Source organism: Erpetoichthys calabaricus, chromosome 1, assembly GCF_900747795.2.
Source record: "Erpetoichthys calabaricus chromosome 1, fErpCal1.3, whole genome shotgun sequence".
NCBI lineage: Eukaryota > Metazoa > Chordata > Cladistia > Polypteriformes > Polypteridae > Erpetoichthys > Erpetoichthys calabaricus.
In genome coordinates, this window is record NC_041394.2 from 143,775,633 (window position 1) to 143,798,283 (window position 22,651).

General features: G+C 37.1%; 1 protein-coding gene across 1 annotated transcript in view; it reads left to right on the plus strand.

Annotated features, from left to right (window-relative positions):
- Positions 1-1,528: 1,528 nt before the first annotated feature.
- spx (spexin hormone) overlaps positions 1,529-22,651 on the plus strand; it is a 30,425-nt gene continuing 9,302 nt past the window's right edge. Inside the window, exons 1-4 of the mRNA XM_028794073.2 lie at positions 1,529-1,976; positions 4,053-4,133; positions 4,232-4,289; positions 13,374-13,436. Coding sequence (XP_028649906.1) covers positions 1,965-1,976; positions 4,053-4,133; positions 4,232-4,289; positions 13,374-13,436 — 214 coding nt within the window. The 5' untranslated portion in view covers positions 1,529-1,964. The remainder of the gene's footprint in view (positions 1,977-4,052; positions 4,134-4,231; positions 4,290-13,373; positions 13,437-22,651) is intronic.

A 22,651-nucleotide genomic window follows, 5' to 3' on the forward strand; every position in this document is an offset into this window, starting at 1 on the left:
GTTTGGAGTTTGTACGGTATATCCTCCTCGTGTCTATCATCCAATGACGCTAATGTCCTCTTTCGTTTCAAAAGTAAGGTTTATTGTTGATTCCTTATTGGTCTGGCATGAGTGCAGAGTGTGCCAAAAGGTGTACAGCCGCTCCGTCCTGTTTGTTCTTAAAGTTTACTGTTTGCAAACGAAACTGGGGAAGGCCCCGGCAACCCGCTAAATTCAGCTATCTTGTTGGCAAGATTAATGACAGCCTGATGTATACGAGTATATAACCTGTTGATCCCTGGACGAAAGGTTCCAGTTCCTAACAGACATAAAGCAAACTCGGGAAATTGAATAACGGACTGACTTTGTAACGGACTTTTGAAGGAAAACCCTGCAAGTGAATGTGATCGTCGTGTTTTTTTTTAATTGTGGTAATATTTTTACATGTGTTTGTAAGCTATGAAAGGCGCAAGAAAAAATGTTTAAAATCGCATCTAAACCCAATAATATACATAATTAGGAAATGTGTCTATTTACAATATGCTTAAAATATAATGATCTGTATAACTCGGGTTTTAAAGTGAATTAAACTTGACAATAAATTGAAACTGTAAATATGCAAATTGTACAATTCACTACTCACGCACCTGCAGTTATTATCGAGAAATATACAATACAGAATAGTTGTGCATAATTTAGATTTCTGCACTTAATATCAAAGTGCGAAGCTTTATGCTTATCTTACAGTCCTTCAAGACGTTTCAACCAAAACAGGAGGTAATTGTCATCTGAAAAGAAGAACTTTAAAAGAACTTTAATTACTCTTGACATTTTAAATATACCATGTATATCTGAATGGACAGACTAGCAGTGTTTAATGCTGGAGATGCAAAAGTTAACACCTTCTGGTTATACTAACCACAATGCGCAGTATTTTTTAGGCAAAGAACAGATATTGTACATGTTCTCCTGTTTCTCTTTTTCAAAAAAAAATCCCAACAAGGATAGTCCATAATTTATATTTAATTAAATAAGAGAGGATGTTTTCTTTACAGTCTAAATCAGCAACGTCGAATGCTAAGAATGAGGTGAAAATACCAGTGTTGCCTATGACATGTTGCGGCTCCTTTAAGCCACGTAAAACTAACGTGCACTGCTGTTAACTCTGACTGTTAAGTCGTTTCTGGATATAGTTATATGCTAAGTACACATAATGTCTCAATAAATCTTTTGTTAGAAGTAGTGAATGACTGTTGGAGTGAGTATACACTGATGTATTATCGCACTGCTGGCGTCCCGTTCTGGTGTGGTGCCTGCCTTACCCCCTGTGCTGCGGACTGCAGAAAGGCATGGATGGACAAACTGTAAGCTACATACTTTTATACTTGACTGTAGGTAAGGGGACATTTTTTTAATACTATTTGAAGACAGAACCTTTTTTTACTCATGCACATACCGTTGCAGTCTGTATTCGTTTTGGGGTACAACCAAATAGGCAGATCCGTGTTGTCTAAAACGGAGGAGGGGAAGTCCTGGACTTGAGCGAGTATCTTAATATATTTAATGAAAGACGCGGCGATGACCAAGAAGCACCCGACGACGCGATGACGCCCACTTCTCGCGTACGCAAAACTGATTGTCTTAAGGAAAGGGAGTCGCTTCGGTCGATATAGCGTCTGACACTTCAGACCACGTGGTCACCTGTGTATTTTATTCAACACATAGAAAGCGGGTTTGGTGCGGAGCAAAGTCCAGAAGACCTCCTGGCTTAAGCGAGTTTCTAGCACGTTAGAATACCTTCCTAACAGAATCTCGATTGTTTAAAGCTTCGTGTCCCGTCGAAGTGTAAGTTTAGTGAGAAGGTCGCTCATACTCTCTTGGAATCCTTCTGACTTAGCAGGATCGCAGTGCTGAGGATTGGCAGGTGGATTGGCGGAGGAGCCAGTCTGTCCGAACTCGGCTCGCTGAGACTGAACAACTGCCAGATGACTATGGGGGTGAGTGAAAAGTTTGAGAGGTGAATACGTATCGGAAGAAATCCATCCATTCTCATCCTTCCATTTCCATACCGCCCATCTAAAGCAGGGTCGCAGGTATCAGGCTAAATAAAAGGTAAACGTCTTTAGTTATTAGAATTAGTATAAATTAAGCTCTCGGGCTAAAAGATGCGCACCAGCTTCAAGGATTCCCATCGACCCATCAATTTTCTAAACTTGCTTTTTCTAGTCAGATGATTCTCCTTTTTTGACTGCTTCAGATATACACAAGGAATCAAGTGTTTAAGCGCTTTGAGCAAGGAAATGAAGCTACATAAGGAAATTGTATTACTATTGCTAGTACAATTATTGATTAAATTATGCGTGGTTCTGTTGTAAGTGGCAGTCTATTATAAATCTTAACTTTTAGAAACTGATATGAGAAAAGCATGCACCTGAGAATAAATGCATTTATATATTTATGTTTAAAAAGTAATGATCGCTTATGTTTAATGTATATATGCGCCTGTGTCATATGTACATAAAATATTTATAGTATATAATAAAAATATGTGTATATAAAAATTAAATATATTTCTTTAAAGCGGTCATTATTAGACCACTGTAGATTATGTTGTAACAGTCAACATCCAGAGCAGTTTATCTTGATGCTAAAAAGCAGTGATTCCTATAAGCACGCCTGGTGGTATAATTGGAGAACGGAGTGAACTTGATTCCAGGAATAATGCTTAATTCAAAATGATCATGAACGGTTTAATTTCAGATTTATCAAAATACGTACACCACTCTCTTGCGTCCATCCGTTTAGTTTCTTAGTAATTACACTTTAGCGAACTCACAACTTCTTGCGTATAAAAAGCAAAAAACAACCCCGCAGAAGTAAAGTCGTGTGGTCGAAAACAATTATTCACTGATGCTTACATACTGTATGTGAAATCCAGGTATTTGATTGCAGCCCACAATTAATCGATTCGCCTTTTATATCCGGTTACTCCAACTTTATGGTTGCGGGGACCGAAGACTACACCGAAAAAGAAAACGAATTGAGAGATACCAGCCCTAAACCAGAGCAGTGTTTATTGCATTTTAACATACCTTTACATTTACTCTGTCTTTAAAAAATTCTAACACGATGGGTGCTAAAACACATCAGTCTAGCCATGCATTAACTAACACCATCAAAACCATATTTCATACCTCCTGACAGCACCGTGGGCTTTGGACAAGCCAGCCCTTACCGGAGTGCCTGTGTATCTGCAGTTAGAAACGCTTGTTCCGCAAAAGCCGTTTACTGTCCAAGTGGTCGCACACAAATCCTAAAGCGGCTCATGTCTTTCAAAGAAACTTCCTTCTGTTATGTGAATTCAGGTTAGAAGCAAGATTTAATTGTCAAGAAATTGACGTGTAGGCGGATCTCTTATAAAGAAGCTATAAAAAATTGCAAATGAAATGTAATTTGTTTATGTATTTAATCAGGAAATTATAGTATGTAGTCTTGTTTTCCTACCAATAAGGTATGGAATTTTAAAAATATTTGTAGCAAATGTGCGAAATTAGGCAGCGTGGCGTAGTGGTTAAGGCTCTGGACTTCACACCCTGAGGTTGTGCGTTCAAATCCTACGACTGACACCGTGTGACTATGTGTTAAGTCACTTGAATTGCCTGTACTCCAATGGGAAAACCCAAAGAAATGTAACCAATTGTGTTGTAAGTATTGTTAGCCGTCTGGGATACAGGCGGCAGCCAATAAGTAATTGTAAAATCGGACAGGCACAAGCTAAGCACGTTTATTGGATGGTTATCATTCCATTGACCTCGTCAGATCTAATGCGTCCTGCACGGTTTTGCCAGTAAGCCTATACCTTTTTGAGCTAGAAATTTTACGTTTAGTATAGCACTTCCTAAGTTAAACGTTTTATATGTATTATCTGAAGTAAAAGTGCTGGACATATTGTGGAGCGCCATTCTGAAGCCCCTCAGATCAGCGTTAAACACGTACGCCCAGTCAAGAAGGACTATACTTGGTTATACTTTCACTGGATCATTTTCCGTTCTTTCCTTTTTCTTCCTTGCCAGGTTGCAAGGTGCCTGACAGCATACTCCCTGACGATTCTCCTTGTGGCCACTTTCATGTCGAACTCTTGGAGCGCCCCTCAGGTATTTACATTGTCGGTCTGCACTGTGAATTGAAGTTTCAACCCTGGAGCAGGAGGACTGCTGATTGATGATAACTTTCCGCTTCTTTCTCTACCAAGGGCCACTTCCAGAGAAGAAACTGGACTCCTCAAGCGATGCTTTATTTGAAGGGTGCTCGTAAGTAAAGGCTTGATTTCTTACCTTTGTATTCCTCAGCGTTTAATAGTTTTTGTTTTTCGTTTTCTCTTGCTTTCCTTCTCTGATAACACAACACATTCAGACTCGCTTTTTCTAAATTTATGTTGTCGGAGACGGAGCCTATCACTGCAACCCAAGCCAACCCACACATCCATGCCAAGTTACAATCGCTGTCAACCAAAATACACGTTTTGGAACGTCAATCTTTACTTTTAACTCATTTTAATGGATGCTCCAATGTGGAATGTAAGTAAAAACATGACTTTGATTTCTGATCAGGTCTTAGTGAGGACACTTTATTTGACCTCAGGGGAAAAATTAGGCTTTTAAAGAAGCACAAAAAACAAACAGACAATAAATACATCATCATCATCATCATCATCATCATCATCATCATTGGCAGCACGTTGGTGTAGTGGTAGCACTGCTGCCTCACAGTTAGGAGACCTGGGTTCGCTTCCCGGGTCCCCCCTGTGTGGAGTTTGCATGTTCTCCCCGTGTCTGCGTGAGTTTCTTCCGGGTGCTCTGGTTTCCTCCCAAAGACATGCAGGTTAGGTGCATTGGTGGTCCTAAATTGTCCTTGGTGTGTGTGTGTGTGTGTGCCCTGCGGTGGGCTGGCGCCCTGCCCAGGGATTTGTTCCTGCCTTGCACCCTGTGGTGGCTGGGATTGGCTCCAGCAGACCCCCGTGACCCAGTAGTTAGGATATAGTGGGTTGCATAATGACTGACTGACTGACATTATCTTTTCATTTGAAATTGTCATTTGTTACTATTAAATGCTAGGCATGTTCACTGAACTTCATCTTAGTTGAGAATATGCACTACTGCAGTTCTGACAAACAAAGCATCATCACTAGTTATGCTTATTTGCTACGTGAGGATGCATTGATACTTCTCAGATGCTGATAATACCACTAGCATCAGATTCTTATACTAGGACCTCACATTCCTTGTGAATATGTTGACCATTTAATTAGTATTAGCAAGCAGTTGAAGTTAACAATTGAAGAACTATTTAGCTTTGTCATATTTATTTGGGGGTGGTGCAGTGGTAGCGCTGCTGCCTCGCAGTTAGGAGACCTGGGTTCACTTCTCGGGTCCTCCCTGCATGGAGTTTGCATGTTCTCTCAGTGTCTGTGTTGGTTTCCTCCCGGTGCTCCGGTTTCCAAAGACATGCAGGTTAGGTGCATTGGCAATCCTAAATTGTGCTTGGCGTGTGAGTGTGCCCTGTGGTGGGCTGGCGCCCTGCCTGGGGTTTGTTCCTGCCTTGTGCCCTGTGTTGGCTGGGATTGGCTCCAGCAGACCCCCGTGACCCTGTGTTAGGATATAACGGGTTGGATGGATTATTATTATTATTATTATTATTATTATTATTATTATTCAAGTTATGACAAACAACAGACCTTCCCTTAAATACTCAACAGAATGACTAAAAAAAAGAAAACATCTGACTTGTCTAAAGATAAAAAGAGCAGTCCCAGTCACAGTAAGGCATTATCCAGGCATATTGCTGTTGGTATACAAGTTGTGTTTCTTCACTCACTTCTCCTGAATAATTTGTTGGCTGAAAGTCCTCAATGGTAGAGTGTCAGAGAGAGAAGGTGCAGAATTGTTCATAATGGCAACCAGTTCTCTCCTTTGCTGTTACCTCTATTGGGTCCGGACTGTGTCCTATACCTGAGCCTGCCTTTTAAATCAGTTTATTGATTCGGTAGGTCACTCATGAAGTGATGTTACCATCCCAGCACACCACAGTGTAGAAAATCACACTGGCCCTCACAGAGGTGTAGAAGATGTGAAGAATGTCACTTTCAGCATTAAAGAAACGCAGTCTCCTAAGAAAAAAGAACCTCCTCTGCCCTTTCTTATATAGTTTCTCTGTGTTCTGTGGCCAGTCCAGTCTGTCATTAATGTGGACCACAAAGTACTTGTATCAATGCAAACACCTCTACCTCCATTCATTGAACAGTGACTGGACAGTAAAAGTAATGACTAGTTCAATGGTTTTGCTGGTGTTACGTTGCAGACAATTCTTTCTGCCCCAAGAAACAAAGTTCTTCACTTGACTCCTATACTCTGTCTCACCCCCCTTACCAATAAATCTCATAAGTGCAGAATTATCAGAAAATTTTCGTAAGTGACATGATCTGGTGTTATGCTTATAGTCAAAGGTGTACAGAGTGAAGAGAAAAGGAGACTCACATCTGTATCAAAAATACTGTCCTTGAGTCTCACAAAATGCAGTCAGCCAGCTAGACAGTTCATTTTCTGGGACACCACAGGCTCATCCACCTGCACATCTTTAAGCTTACTGCTTAACAAGGGTGGCTGGGTGGTACTAAAAGCAAATAGATAGATAGATAGATAGATAGATAGATAGATAGATAGATAGATAGATAGATAGATAGATAGATAGATAGATAGATAGATAGATAGATAGATAGATAGATACTTTATTAATCCCAAGAGGAAATTCGCATACTCCAGCAGCAGCATACTGATAAATAATCAATAATAATAGTAATAATAATACATTATTTTAATGCAGTGCTTTGAGCTCTGAGAACTACAACAATATTTAAAAAGTACAGAAAAACATCACACAAGTAACAATGGATACAAACAAATATAAAACATAAACCAAAATAACAGATGAATACATGAGAGCTAATAAATAAGAAACAAAAAAACAGTGTGAACAAGACCTCCAATTGAGTCCACCTTACCTGAATGGAGCAAGACACTCTTCTCTGGAAGAGAACTGTGACTTCAGATGTGGAGGTGTGGATTCTCATCCATACCACGTCACACATTTCTGCAAACCACTGCAGCACATGTCGGATATCACAGTATGATAAGGTTAACAGGACATTTTATCTCCAAATGTCAAAGATTGTAACCCCATTGTCTCTCAAGTGGATAATCCTAGAGTCAGTGACTTTATATCCTATCCATGAAAATCACAAAACAATAGAGGAGTCAAAAAGAACCCTTGACAATATCTTATGGCTACTTTAAACAGTTTTGACTTAATGATAAGTATGTGAAGAGGTCTGAAAATTCTATTATAGGGTCATGGGGACCAGAGCCAATCCTGACAGCATCTGACATCAGGGACTCACCAGTTCTGGCTGGGACATCATAGGGCATCATAAGGCACACTCACTCACACACACATCCATACATTCAGGTTTCTGAAGTTATAGCTGTAAACCATTCTGCCACAGTGTCTTGCCCAATTAAATGAAATTATTAAAATATATGAATTCTTAATGTTGTGTTTGGTTACTGTTGATCCTTAGTCTTCTTACTAGTGTAGTGTAGCAGCTGCGAGGAACTTAGGTTCTCACTGTTCTAAAATGATGTCTTATTAATTATAATTTGGAATGCTAGGAGTGCACCCATATTTGCCTTGGCACAGACATGCTCACAAGCAAAGACATATAATATAGCACTTGTAAATCAGTGATAATATATATATATATATATATTTGATAATAAATAATGAAGGTAAAAACAATTAAACAATGAGGAACCGGCCCAAATAACACCAATGACGATAATCAATTAACGAACATTCTAAGCACAAAACTTTACTAAATCTCTAAGCACAAAATGATAAATGATAGTCACCCATGACAGAGTCCAAATACAGCTCGGTTTCGCACATCTACATGATGGTGGTATACACAGTGGTCTTCAGGAGCTCAGAGTTTAGGCTATGCAGCTCACTGCTCTTCATATCTGTTTTCACTTCCAGTTAGCTCACCCCAGCTCTTGATCTGGGGTCCACCAACCTTTCTCACAAAAGAAGTATGCATGTTATAGACAGAGAGATAGACAGACAGAAAAATTAAATTAGTTAGCTATTAAAAAAGAATTTATGTGAGATCTGCAACCCCGTGTGAGAAACAATGGGTGTGGATTTGGATGATCCCTGTATTGCACTAGCAGCCCATCTAGGAATGCCCCCCACATCACATTCACAGTTGCCAGTGTATGGTGTGAACTAAATAAAATTATTTGAAATTAGAAATGGATGGATGGCTAATGTGGCATATACTATTGTGATATTTCAGTAAAATTGAAAGACTGTCCTATAATACTATTACTACTATTATTATTATTATTATTATTATTATTATTATATTGTAGTAAAAATAACATAGCAGACTTATAAAATGGAATAACAGCAATAGTTCTACCATTATAAAACTAGCTGTGTGACAAACTGTGTACTGGCAACTGTCCTGTCTTGCACGTTCACCCATATTTTCATTTTGGTTTGCCAGTGAAACCAGAGCCAGTCCCAACAACAAGGAATGATGCTCTGCATGTTTTTATGCCAGTTAATCTGAAGGGCTATTTTTAAATAAACAAATATAATTATTCAAACATGCTTAAGATTTATTTAAAGCGTGGGCAATGCCCTCATGAATGAAGGAATGTATACTGTAGATTATTCTAAGTTTCTTTAATTACGACAGGAGGACAGCACACGATCTGGGGTTTTCAGCTTGACTGTTCTAATTAGACAACGAAATTAAAAATGTAGATAAGAAACATGCATCATGACAAAGAGTAGTGAATCATTTTACAAAGAATGGAAAGTAATAGAAATAAAAAAAATATAAAAAAATACATTTTATTTCAAACTTAAACAAGAACTCTGTTGTGATTGTTAACATCTTTGTTTAAAAATTCTTTATGGAATATTGTTTAGAAGACTGGCAAGGGATCTTGTTTTAGTTTTCTTTTAAGGTCGTTCCAAGAGAGTCATCATGCAGAGCAGAGGTTGGTAGACAAATAACTGAAGGTAGTAGCCTAGTTTGTGAGGAAACACTAAACTTGAAGCAAAACATTGAAGAAAATAAAAAGCACATCTCTAATGTAAATTGCTTGATTCAATTGATAAGTTGTTTTTTATGGAGACTTTATTTTTAGACAAAATCCAGCCATCCTTCAATTTCCAAGATGACTTTATGCATTACAGCTGCCATGATGTCACACATAGTACACAAAGTCCTCAGTGACACACAGAATCATAGTAGTAGCAGTAAGATGTGCCATTAAACATGTCAGGTGAAAGGAGAGAAATGTCCTAAGGAGACCTACCTCAGCCTCACAACATACTCATAACATAAAAAGCCAAATTTTTCCCTGGGGACAAATAAAGTTCTAGCTATCTGTCTATTGGCCATTTAACAGAACATTGCAAAGACATATTATGTAAAATTTCAACCCAAATGCAAAACATTACTAGTGTTTTGTGTTCCAGATTTCAAGCCAAATTCAAAAGATTGTCAATAATTATTTTATAACACTGCAAACAGGGCTGTTTCTGGGTAAGGGGCCTAGGGTGCCCTCTAGTGGTCAGGGCAGATTACTGAAGCCTTCTATAGAGATTCCTATTTTTATTTTGTTTAGAAAAATTTATCTGGATCGGACCATAGCTTACAAAAAAATGTACAGTACAAAGCACAAACATGGGAAAATTCTCACATGCTTAATTCTATGTATGGCATCAAGTAATTCAAGAGGTTGCAGTTTATTTTTAAAACTGGCACAGTTTGCATCAAAGACGTTTGTCAAGTCACTGGATATCGGTACTAATGGTGATATTAAAAAAAATGAATTTATCCACAGAATGCACTAGGCCCCTCACCAGCCCAGGGCCCAGGACAAATGTTCCCATGAAGATTGGGCTTCAGATATTAATAGTAGTGGTGGTGTTTCACTTATTTACTGACAAAGGTCCACAAGAAAGGTTTGAGTTTTTTCAGGAAGAAACACCACTCTTCCAATTAAATACACTCCATGGAAGTTTATAAATGGGCAGCACAGTGGCACTGCTGCTTTGCAGTAAGGAGACCTGAGTTCACATCCCAGGTCCTCTCTATGTGGAGTTTGCACATTCTTCCCATGTCTGTGTGGGTTTCCTCCAGGTGCTCTTGTTTCCTCCCACTTTCGTAAGCCATGCAGGTTAGGTGAATTTGCGGCACTAAATTGAGCTTAGTGTGCTCTTGGTGTGTGGATGTGTGTGTTTGTCCTGTGATAGACTGGCGCCCCATCAAGAGTTTGTTCCTGCCTTGTGCCCTATGCTAGCTGGGATAGCCTCCAGCACCCCCCTGATGTGGATTAAGTGGGTTAGAAAATAACATGATATGAAGTTTATAAGCAAAAAACATTTTATTTTTAAATGTCATGTTTTAGTGATCAGATGCTCCAAAGTGAAGGTACTCTGCATCATAATGATGAGTTAAAAAATAAATCACAATAAAAAAAAAAACATTATTTATCTTCACAAGCTCATTTTACATTGTTTATATTCAATAAAGAGTTCTGTTTGTACCACATCCCTTAAAGCTGCTTTTAGGGCTTTGAAAGTATCAATTGTTTCATGATGGTGTCTTTCTAAGCCTAGGAAGTAAAGCTTGGTGTAGTACCATGAGCACTAAAGTTAGACAACCATCAATGAAAATACTACATTTTAAGCAGAATCAGCAAACATAAAGCTTGAGTCCTCTGAGCCTAAAATGGACACTATAATATTACTTATGGCAGAATTTGTAAGTATTAGAGTGACTTCTGTTTTCTCTGAATGTATCAGCAAGTACCCTTAGGAAAATTAAATACATGTGCAGTTTATTTTTTTAAATACATTACTACCAAGTGCTTGAAGTGGCAATGCAGTGACATTTGATTGAAGAGTTTTGTCCCCTGTGAAGCTATAAACCACTGGGATTTGTCAAGAATACTCTGGCATGGTGTAGAATGTATGATAGACTCATTAATAGTATGGTTGTTAACTCCAACAGAGGCATGAATGCAGGCCTAAACTACGAGGGACATTCAAAAAGTTTCTCTACTTTTATATTTTCGTTGGGAATGGTCAAGGCAAGAGGAGTAGTAATTGGGCATGAAAAAGTTGGTACGATGCTGACAAAATTGCATTGCAAACAAAAGGTGACTATTTAAAAAAGTGATGTAATTTGTTTTTGAAATTCTTAATAAATAGAATTAATAAAAAGTGCACAAACTTTTTGAAAGTCCCTCGTATCACTTCTCTGCCACTTGGGTTAATTATAGTTTTTTTTTGCTCAAAAATAGTATTTAGTTTTTCAGATATCAGAAAGTTTTGTCTGAGACTTTTTGGATTTTGGACTGTGTAGAATCCACTTTTGCTCATAGTTTTTACTTTTAATATCATTTTATGGTTGTTATTTTGCAGTGTTGTATTTATGACATTTCCACACAACTTTTTTGTATTACTGTTAACCACAGTTGTCACAGTTTTTCATGTTTTTGACAAGGCCTTGTCAAGTTCTGACATGCGACGTCACTGGCAGATCACTATTTAAGATAGCAGTACACTACTTGTGCTATCACAATGTAGTTATTCTAAAAACAAAACCAGAGTTCTAGGACTTTTGCCTGCTTTTTGATATTGAATTTGATATTTGAGGCACCATTAGATTTCCTGCCATTTTTTAAGAAAACATTTTGGCTATAATTTTTATGGCTCAATTATCCTGGTCATGTTTTAAGTTTGATGCATTTTTGGCCTGCTATTTCCGACAGAACATGGATGAACTATTTCAGTTTGTGATAAATTCTCAAGAGCACATTAGTCTAGATGTTTTTTGGTTTATTCGAGTGTTGCTTGACAATGCAACAATGCTCTTCTTGGAAACTGGATTTATTTATCTTGTTGATCTTCAACAAAAGCAATCCTTGTTTACCTTTTTGTGAAGGTAAACTTATAAAGTATGACATTTGGTAGAATGAGAGAGACCACTAAATCCACGATTCTAACCTTTGAGGACTTTGAGTCTTCATATGTTAAGATTTTGAAGTAAAGCTGGCTGGTAGACTGTCATTTCTTGTATTGATATGGTCATGAATTTTCCCCTTTGATAAGTACCTTTCTTACTCTATAACGATACATGTCATATTGTTAGAAAATGTCTTTGTAACTCTTTTCAGGGTTGGGAATGACTTTTTTCACAGCTTGAAACAAGAGTAACATCAACCTACCAATTTTGTTCCTTTAAATGCACACACAATTACTGTGCTTCTCAGTAACCATTAGAACATTGGAACATCAGAACAAATTTGAGGAGAACGGGCCATTCAGCTTAACAAGCTCACAAATTCTAATCGCCTCATTTCTCCAGTCAATTAACATTTTGCACATTCAATGCTTCAGCCTATTCTAATTATCAATCTGCAGAAATACGTGTTGGTAACTCAAATGCAATCACCTAAAGGTGCCATCAATATAACATTTACATTTATTTGCTTATCAGATGCTTTTATCCAAAGAAACTTACAAAAGAGATCAACATAACTGAGTAAACATCATTCAAGGAACTGTTTGAGAACAAGTGCTACGGGTCAGGAGTACAACATTAACTGCAACAAGTGAAGAGCTGAAAACAATATTTAAGCTAGTTGCAATTGCCAAAACCTCACAATGATCAGTTAGAAGAAAATTCAGAAAACAAGAGACTCTTCAAACATTCAAACACATTGAGGGAATCAGAGTTTCAAGTGTAGGTGTGGGTGTGTAGTTTGTTCCATCAGCGAGGAGCTCCAGACTGAAATTTGCTACAATGGTTCTAGCGTTTTATGATTGTAACAATCTGAATCTTAGTGGTGTGAACCTTGATCACAATTGGACTTGTATTCTTTTATTTTTAATAGATAGACTACAGGCAGATTAAGGGACATGCTCATGTTCATACAGTGAAGCAGGGGTGGGAACTGAAGAAAAAAATCTTGTACTGCCAGCTCCAGAGACATGTCCACTACACGACACTGGTCTGCTGATCTGTTCCTGAGCTAGGTGTCCTGCCGATATATAGAGAGATACACACAAACAAAATTAGAACCTGAAATAGTATATCATGTTCTGGTCTAAAATGTATGAAACAGTCAAGTACTTCAAAATTTAATAGCCATTACAATATTATATGGAGAAAAATAATTGCTCTTTCTGCTCAGGCCTTGGAGCATATCTCTCGACTTTGTAGCTGAATGACACTTATTTTGATTTTACAGAGGGACGTCGCTTCATATCTGAAGACAGAAAAGAGGGAGACATGTATGACCGAATACAGCTAGGTAAGACCATGTTCTAACTTTAAAAAATATATTAATGTAATTAAATATATGGTGCAGATAATTCAATGGAAAGCATACAATCTACTAATAAAATCAAATGGAGTTAGTGTGAGATCCATTTTTCTACTTCTATAAAATTAATGAATATTTATTAGATGACAATGCATAATCTATGGGAGGTTCCTATAACCCCCGTAAATAGAATTGTATTGGTATATTCTTGCCATTCTAACAGTTTCAGGTAAACATTATTCTTTAGTTAGTGACAGCCTTGCCATGTGTAAGGTGTAGAGACATATGGTTTTTAACCATGCTCGTGCTCGTGATCGTACTTGATGGCCTACGGGATCTTTGAATGTGTGAAGTAACATGTAAAGAGAACTTGTTTATTTAAGTACCATACCGTACACTTAAGGCATATAGAAGAAGAAATTAGTATAGAAATAACTAAAGTTTTTCAAGAAAAGCTAAGTTTATAGAAGATACATTTTTCCTTTTTTTTGCCTTTTATTCTACGTGTGTAACTATTTTCTCCTTTATTCTTGTGTGGATTATTTGCTTTTAACTTTCACTAAATAATTTTTAAAACAAACTTTTGGACTGTGAGAATTCTTTTGACACGTGTTTTACTCGTGCCTGATAACACCTTATATTCCGGCAGCTACAGTTAGAAATTGTCAATGATGTAAAACATGACGAAGACTTTGTATTAAAAATATTGAAAATCAATCCACTCATTTATCTAAATAGACTGCCGTGCTCAAGCTTATTTATTTAACATAAAAAATGACAGTAGAGTAGCACCATACTTAGCATTGCTGTCTCACAGCTCCAGGGTCCTGTGTGATATTTCTGACCATTGCTTTGTGTGAAGTTCACGAGTTCTTTCTATTCCTATTTAGTATGACTCCAGGTATTCCAGATTTCAACAAATTTCATTTGAAATACTCAAGGTATTTCAGATTTCATCCAAGCATTCGCAGATTCAATTTAAGTGAATCTAAAATGGCCAGTTGAGTGTTAGTTACCTCTGCAATGGACTGGCTTCCTATCTAAGCTGGTTCTTCCCTTGAGTTTAATTTTGTGTGACACTATATTGAAAAATGTTGGGTTATAAAACAGTTCAAAGGTAAATGTATGCAAAACAACATCATATACTCATGGCATGTTTTTTTTGCCAATAATGGAAGTGAGTCTGAAGATGTGTTTCTACCTACATTAATAAAGCCCTATGTTGTATAAATGATTTGCTTGCTAAAATGTAAACAGTTCGCATTGTGCCAGCGTCCCCATCTTTGTATTCCCAACATGCTATGAACACATTTAATGAGCTACTATATATGCACGTTGTATAAATTAAAGACATGAATTCCTCAGAAAGATCGATGTTGGAATCCCCAGAAAATAACAGAGGAGGAGGAGGTTAGGATCATGCACCTATACAGCAGTGACAGATCACCTCAGGATCTTAAATTAGGACCCAAGTGCAGCCATGCAATGAGTGACACCTCAGCACCACACTAGTTTGAATGGAATGGAAAAGTGAGAGTTTTTTTAGAGTGGCTGGAGGGCCAAACCTGCCCCCAACCCCCAAGTTTTCCTTACAAGTTGGTGGGATGTTGATGTAATTAGAAATAATCCATCCATCCATTATCCAACCTACTATATCCTAACTACAGGGTCAAGGGGGTCTGCTGGAGCCAATCCCAGCCAACACAGGGCGCAAGGCAGGAAACAAACCCTGGGCAGGGTGCCAGCCCACTGCAAGGCACACACACACACACCCACACACTAAGCAGACTTAGTAGGTCCATGGAATCTGGTTACATATGTTTTAAACTGAAATGTCAGTCCAGCATAAGTATCTAGTAGGTCAATTTGAGAAAAGATCACCTGCAATGACCAAAAGACAGTTAGAGAGTTTCTGCAATAAGTCTGTAGATGATGTAACTTGGCCCAGAAAGTGCTCAGTAAAGTGTGAAGAAAAATTTTCAACTCAATTTTATTGATTCCAACAGAACAAACCATCCAAGATGAGAATTTTAGTTTTTAAAATATCCTATTCTTCCTATGTTTTATGACTGAAAATGACATTAAAGGCCTGATGCTAGTATAATAAAAAACATAGATTGTGTTAGATGTTTCTCTTTTTTTTGAATGATTATGGAAATTATAAAATAAACGTATTCAGGTATTTTTGACACCATGTTATTCTTCTCTCATTTGGATATATTTTTATATTTAAGTTCCTCGTGACCTTTGAGACCTGGGCTCAGTACCCAGCTCCTGTTATTGCCTGTAGGCAGTGTGAACATTCCTTTTATGTACAATGAGTGTTTTTTGGTTCTTTGGTTGCCTTGTACATCCCAATAATATGCATACTAGAGTTATTGATCTTTTATAAGTACCAGTGTGTGTGCATGTGATTGTGTCCTGTAAGGGACTAGTGTCCTCTCAGGCATGTTTTGCGCTCACAAGCATATTGTGGGAAAACATTTGCAGCCTAGATAGATAGATAGATAGATAGATAGATAGATAGATAGATAGATAGATAGATAGATAGATAGATAGATAGATAGATAGATAGATAGATAGATAGATAGATAGATAGATAGATAGATAGATAGATAGATAGATAGATAGATAGATTGATTTTATGTGTTGAGAACTTGGTCACTCCTTCTTCCATTAGACCTTCTCTTATATTTATAATTGCTTGCTTTTTGCTACGGCTCATTTCTAGGATCATGTTTATTTCATGGTTGTGGTACTGCTTCTCTAATACTAGTTGCTCTGCAGTTGACCTTGAATTTAGGGAAAAAGTAAATATTCCAAAGACTAACAAGACTGTAGTGCTCACAAATGTAAGGGAGCCTCATCTAATAAGCAGATTGTTTATAGATACTGTATTTTTTTGTATTTGTCACACTTTATTAATCCCCAATGGGAAATTGTCTTTTCACAGACTATTATTAAAGAAAGAAAGAAAGAAAGAAAGAAAGAAAGAAAGAAAGAAAGAAAGAAAGAAAGAAAGAAAGAAAGAAAGAAAGAAATAGAAAGTAAATTGAGAAGCAAAAGTTACAAAAAAATTACAGAATGTGTCAAGAAACGCTTAATGTATTTGGCTTATAACTACAACTTTATCTTATGAACCATTTTAGTGAACACTACAGACAGAGCCATAATAAAGTTTTTACATACCTACACTCTGAACTCACTGGAATTTATTACTACTAATGAACTGTTATGTTCTGAGCGTCATAACAATTAAAACAGAATGATACTAGTACTCTGTCTACTTTTAGTGATGCACCTAGATATGAAGGATGCATAATGAGGTCCAAGTTTATTGTATCATAAACAGAATAGGACTGCCAAGATAGCTAACAGACACATTTTTAAGTACAGCAGCCTATTAGAACACATTATGACTCACATAACGAACATTTCAAAGTCAGTAAACTTCTCTAAATTAAGAGCAAGTGTAAGACGGCTCTTTCGTTATCAAAAAATGGTGATGATTTGCATCCTTACATTATTAATTTAATGCATTATTAAAATGTTTTTTAGTAAACCCAGCTTAGCTCTCCTGATATTTTTTTTCCAATTTCTTATCTAAAACAACATTTGTCTTTGGAGTTTGAGAACATTTCTTTATGCCTGTTGCTGTTACACTGTTTCCGAGTTGCTTGAGCAGACCATTTGACCCTGTCGCTACCTGATGTGCAACCCTTATCCAATATTTGCCATGCATGCTCAAAACTTTGACGTATGCACACTGTAAACGTACTCCAATTCACACTTTATGACACTGCCCGATATGAATTTGCATACATGTGAATAATTTATGCCGTATACACACGTGCGTGATGTCACTACCAAATTGGTCCTCCAAAAACTTCACATGAGTGTGCTTCACATTACACACTACAGCATAGTGTAATCTGAGCTGCACGTGTGGACACACAACTCTCATTATTTTCATTTGAGTGGTACATTGGCTGACTACAATGGGATTATTATGAAATTACTTTGTTGTTCTGCATGATCTAACTGTATTCTGTGTTTTCAACATTTTGCTCCCCACTATAAACATTATTGATTATCATTAAGAAAGTTTGGTTTTGCTTATGTACTGCTCCTTGCTTTTTTCAATTTCAAAATTAATAAAGTGGCCACAAAATGGATGACAGACTCTTCAAAAGTAAAAAAGAACAAAAAAACAAGGTTGTTTGCATATAATCTTAGGTGACCACATCATATACATTATATTATATTAAATTGTAATATAATTGTAAGAGCCAATCTTAGAAAGCTAATGTTTAATGCATAAAACACTAAAACACTAAAATGCATATAGTGTTTGCTTACTTTCAATAAAATGTCAGATTCTTAAAGTTACTAGGATATGATATAGTCTTTCACCCCCCTGTAAGTTGACATGAGATAGAATTATCTTAGCTATATTTGAAGAACAGAGTATTAATTAAGTCAATTAGGGAAATAGTCTTACTGCTAGCATGGACTGTTAGATATGTTTGCAAATAGGAGATGGCATACAGTTTTCTGACCTGCTTATGTGATTAACTTATATAATGTGCCTCAAGTACGACTGTATGACCAAACTTAGAGAAATGAAGCAAAATTTATAAGCCTTAAACAGAACCTTTCTTAAACAAGAACTTTTCTTTTGTTTGCTATATCTGCGGTGGGTTGGCACTCTGCCCGGGATTGGTTCCTGCCTTGTGCCCTGTGTTGGCTGGGATTTGCTCCAGCAGACCCCCGTGACCCTGTGTTCGGATTCAGCGGGTTGGAAAATGGATGGATGGATGTTTGCTATATCATTTTTTTCTCTATTTTTATGTGAACGGATTTGCTTTGAAATTTTACTAAAACTTTTAAAACGAAGATATTTTGTCTGTGAAATAATTTGATCATTCAACACACTGGTGTTTGAATCATCCTATGAATCAAACTAAAAGCTGCAGAACTTTGGTCATTTTGGATAAATGCAGCTGCATAGGTATTGGTGGATTTCACTGTAGTGTATCCTGAATAGCAGAATAAAATTATATAGAACTCGCTACATAACTTTTGTAAAAAGCAGAAGAGATGCTACAGTACACTAAACTATAATTACTGTATGTGTCAGTTCTATCAAAACCCAATAACAAAGCACAATAACTAAAGACATTTTTTTTTTTTTTTTTTGCTAAATGAAACAACAGTCCTGTTTTGGTACTTTTGGTTCTTATGTACACCAAGCAAAAGCAACAGTTCCTGTTTTTGTGAGGATTCACACTCTGAGATAATCCTGTCTAATATTATAAAGCCAATGTTGCTTACTGGATTGCTGGATTACTGTATTCAAGCCTTCAGAACACTGCAGATCAACCGATAAACAAATTAGTTGAAAAACAAACTACCAGAGAGCTGACCTTTCCTAGAATCTACCTATCCACACAGAATTTCCGCTGAATATTCTCAAAGTTTTAGAAACAATATACAAAAATTCATTTTTTTCTAAATACAACAGTAAGCAATAACTTATTATTAAAGCGCACCCCTTTCCCTATTACATTACAGTTAAATATAACTATTCATAATACTTCCAAACCATTAGCTTATACAATTAGCAAATGACCAATTACAAGAGTAGTAACCTAGACATGTGCTCCACACTGCACTTTTACTGATGGCTCTGGGAAACACCAGTCTAGTGTATGGTGTACAGTACTAACCTGATCCCTAGATTACTGATTTACCTAATGTTTGCAATGTATAGGGTGGTCCAGATCTAACTATGCAAGTTTTAATGGAATGCAATGTAAAAATTGCATAATTAGATCTGGACCACTCTGTATAGTAGTGACACAATAAGGTCAGAAACATTGACATTGCTAATTATTTAATAACATACCAACAAATGCTGCTGGGTGCCTTGTTCTTCTCAATCACAGCTTGAATGTGAGTTGGGACAATTGTAGAGATTGTCCCAAACACTCTATAAGGATGCTGAAGTGTCTCTTGCAGCAATTTACCAGCTTCATTGCGCCAGTAAGCAAACATTTGTCCATGTCTTGCAAGTAATAAAGGTGGGTTACATATATTTATTTCAATTAAATAATACAATGAGACAGTCAAATTTTTGCAGAGATGTCATACCCCTCTATCTGAAACCTTTCCATCAGAGGGAAGCACCACAACTGGCAGATTAATGGCATGTCACTATTAAATATTACACAAAGCAATAACCAGGCAAATGTAACAGTGACCTATGAGGTTTTCTTTACAATAAAGAATATTTACTTCAGTAAATGTTTTGGAGACGGAGTGAGATTGCAGAGTCTCAAAAATATTTGGGGGTCCAAACTGGCTAACTATTTAATATTCTTTTCCAAATCAAAGAGCTGCACTGAAATAAACAGGTGCACTGGGGCGCTAGAACACAAAGTACGTGTAGCCTTTGTCTAACTGGGAGCTCCACCTTGCCTTGAATTCGGGTCAATGTGAGACACCAGCTTCCAATGATGGGATTTTTTTATGTTTTAGGGGTGGGGCTTGAAGAAAAATTGGGGGCGTATTTAGATGCGCATATGTAACAACATAAATTGTGTATGAGTAAAGAGGCAGAGGACATACTGTGGAATTTAAAGGCCTGTGTTACTTTGACAGATAACGTGTCAGAAATGCAAACAAATACTATGAGCATGAGGATACAACAGTGGTTTCTGGTATTTTGTCGAGAAATGCCCTGGAAAATCACAATATTCAATACACACATATATATATATATATATATATATATATATATATATATATATATATATATATATATATATATATATATATATATATATATATACATATATACAGGTGCTGGTCATAAAATTAGAATATCATGATAAAGTTGATTTATTTCAGTAATTCTATTCAAAAAGTGAAACTTGTATATTAGATTCATTCATTACACACAGATTGATGTTTAATCAAATGTTTATTTCTTTTAATTTTGATGATTATAACTGACAACTAATGAAAGTCCCAAATTCAGTATCTCGGAAAATTAGAATATTATGAAAAGGTTCAATATTGAAGACACCTGGTGCCACACTGTAATCAGCTAATTAACTCAAAACACCTGCAAAAGCCTTTAAATGGTCTCTCAGTCTAGTTCTGTAGGCTACACAATCATGGGGAAGACTGCTGACTTGACAGTTGTCCAAAAGACGACCATTGACACCTTGCACAAGGAGAGCAAGACACAAAAGGTCATTGCTAAAGAGGCTGGCTGTTCACAGAGCTCTGTGTCCAAGCACATTAATAGAGAGGTGAAGGGAAGGACAAGATGTGGTAGAAAAAAGTGTACAAGCAATAGGGATAACCGCACCCTGGAGAGGATTGTGAAACAAAACCCATTCAAAAATGTGGGGGAGATTCACAAAGAGTGGACTGCAGCTGGAGTCAGTGCTTCAAGAACCACCACGCACAGACGTATGCAAGACATGGGTTTCAGCTGTCGCATTCCTTGTGTCAAGCCACTCTTGAACAAGAGACAGCGTCAGAAGCGTCTCGCCTGGGCTAAAGACAAAAAGGACTGGACTGCTGCAGAGTGGTCCAAAGTTATGTTCTCTGATGAAAGTAAATTTTGCATTTCCTTTGGAAATCAAGGTCCCAGAGTCTGGAGGAAGAGAGGAGAGGCACAGAATCCACGTTGCGTGAGGTCCAGTGTAAAGTTTCCACAGTCAGTGATGGTTTGGGGTGCCATGTCATCTGCTGGTGTTGGTCCATTGTGTTTTCTGAGGTCCAAGGTCAACGCAGCTGTCTACCAGGAAGTTTTAGAGCACTTCATGCTTCCTGCTGCTGACGAACTTTATGGAGATGCAGATTTCATTTTCCAACAGGACCTGGCACCTGCACACAGTGCCAAAGCTACCAGTACCTGGTTTAAGGACCATGGTATCCCTGTTCTTGATTGGCCAGCAAACTCGCCTGACCTTAACCCCATAGAAAATCTATGGGGTATTGTGAAGAGGAAGATGCAATACGCCAGACCCAACAATTCAGAAGAGCTGAAGGCCACTATCAGAGCAACATGGGCTCTCATAACACCTGAGCAGTGCCACAGACTGATCGACTCCATGCCACGCCGCATTGCTGCAGTAATCCAGGCCAAAGGAGCCCCAACAAAATATTGAGTGCTGTACATGCTCATACTTTTCATGTTCATACCTTTCAGTTGTCCAACATTTCTAAAAATCCTTTTTTTGCATTGGTCTTAATTGATATTCTAATTTTCCGAGATACTGAATTTGGGACTTTCATTAGTTGTCAGTTATAATCATCAACATTAAAAGAAATAAACATTTGAAATACATCAGTCTGTGTGTAATGAATGAATCTAATATACAAGTTTCACTTTTTGAATGGAATTACTGAAATAAATCAACTTTGTCATGATATTCTAATTTTATGACCATCACCTGTATATATATAAATAAAGTATATATATATATATATATATATATATATATATATATATATATATATATATATATATATATATATATATATATATATATATATATGTCCTGAGTGAATGTGGTGAAAAATGCCAGCTACCATGACAGCCAGTGTATTATGTTGTTAAGTCCACATACAACACTATAAAAGTATTAAGACACGGACGCCAAAATGTCTGCCTGTCTTCTCACCTCAAGGTCCTGGTTCAAGTGGTGTGCAATATGCCTCAAAAAATCAAATGAAAACATGAAATTACATCTCTGCTGTGGATGATTACTTATGTCCCTACGGTAAACTTTAAAAGATAGCCTCAGAACAAGGCTGCAACAAGACCCTGTAACCATGTAACAAAACCACAACCAGAGCTGATAACCATAGAACAAACCCACAACTAGAATCTGAAGCCATAGACCAAGACTGCAACTGGAACCCCTCTCCAAAGAACAAGGCCACAACTGGAACATGTACCCACTGAACAAATGTCCTCATAAAACCAAGAATGACAATTATCTCTGGACTTAAATATGATTCTATAGGCCTCATATCCAAAACTATCATGGTGCTATCAATTAAACCTGAAATGAACATGTTTCCAAATGACTATGTGATCGACATGCTGATAAATTTTATTAAAATGATATGAAAACATCATAATTGTATGTTATTAATTGGAGCTCAACACATAGCAAATA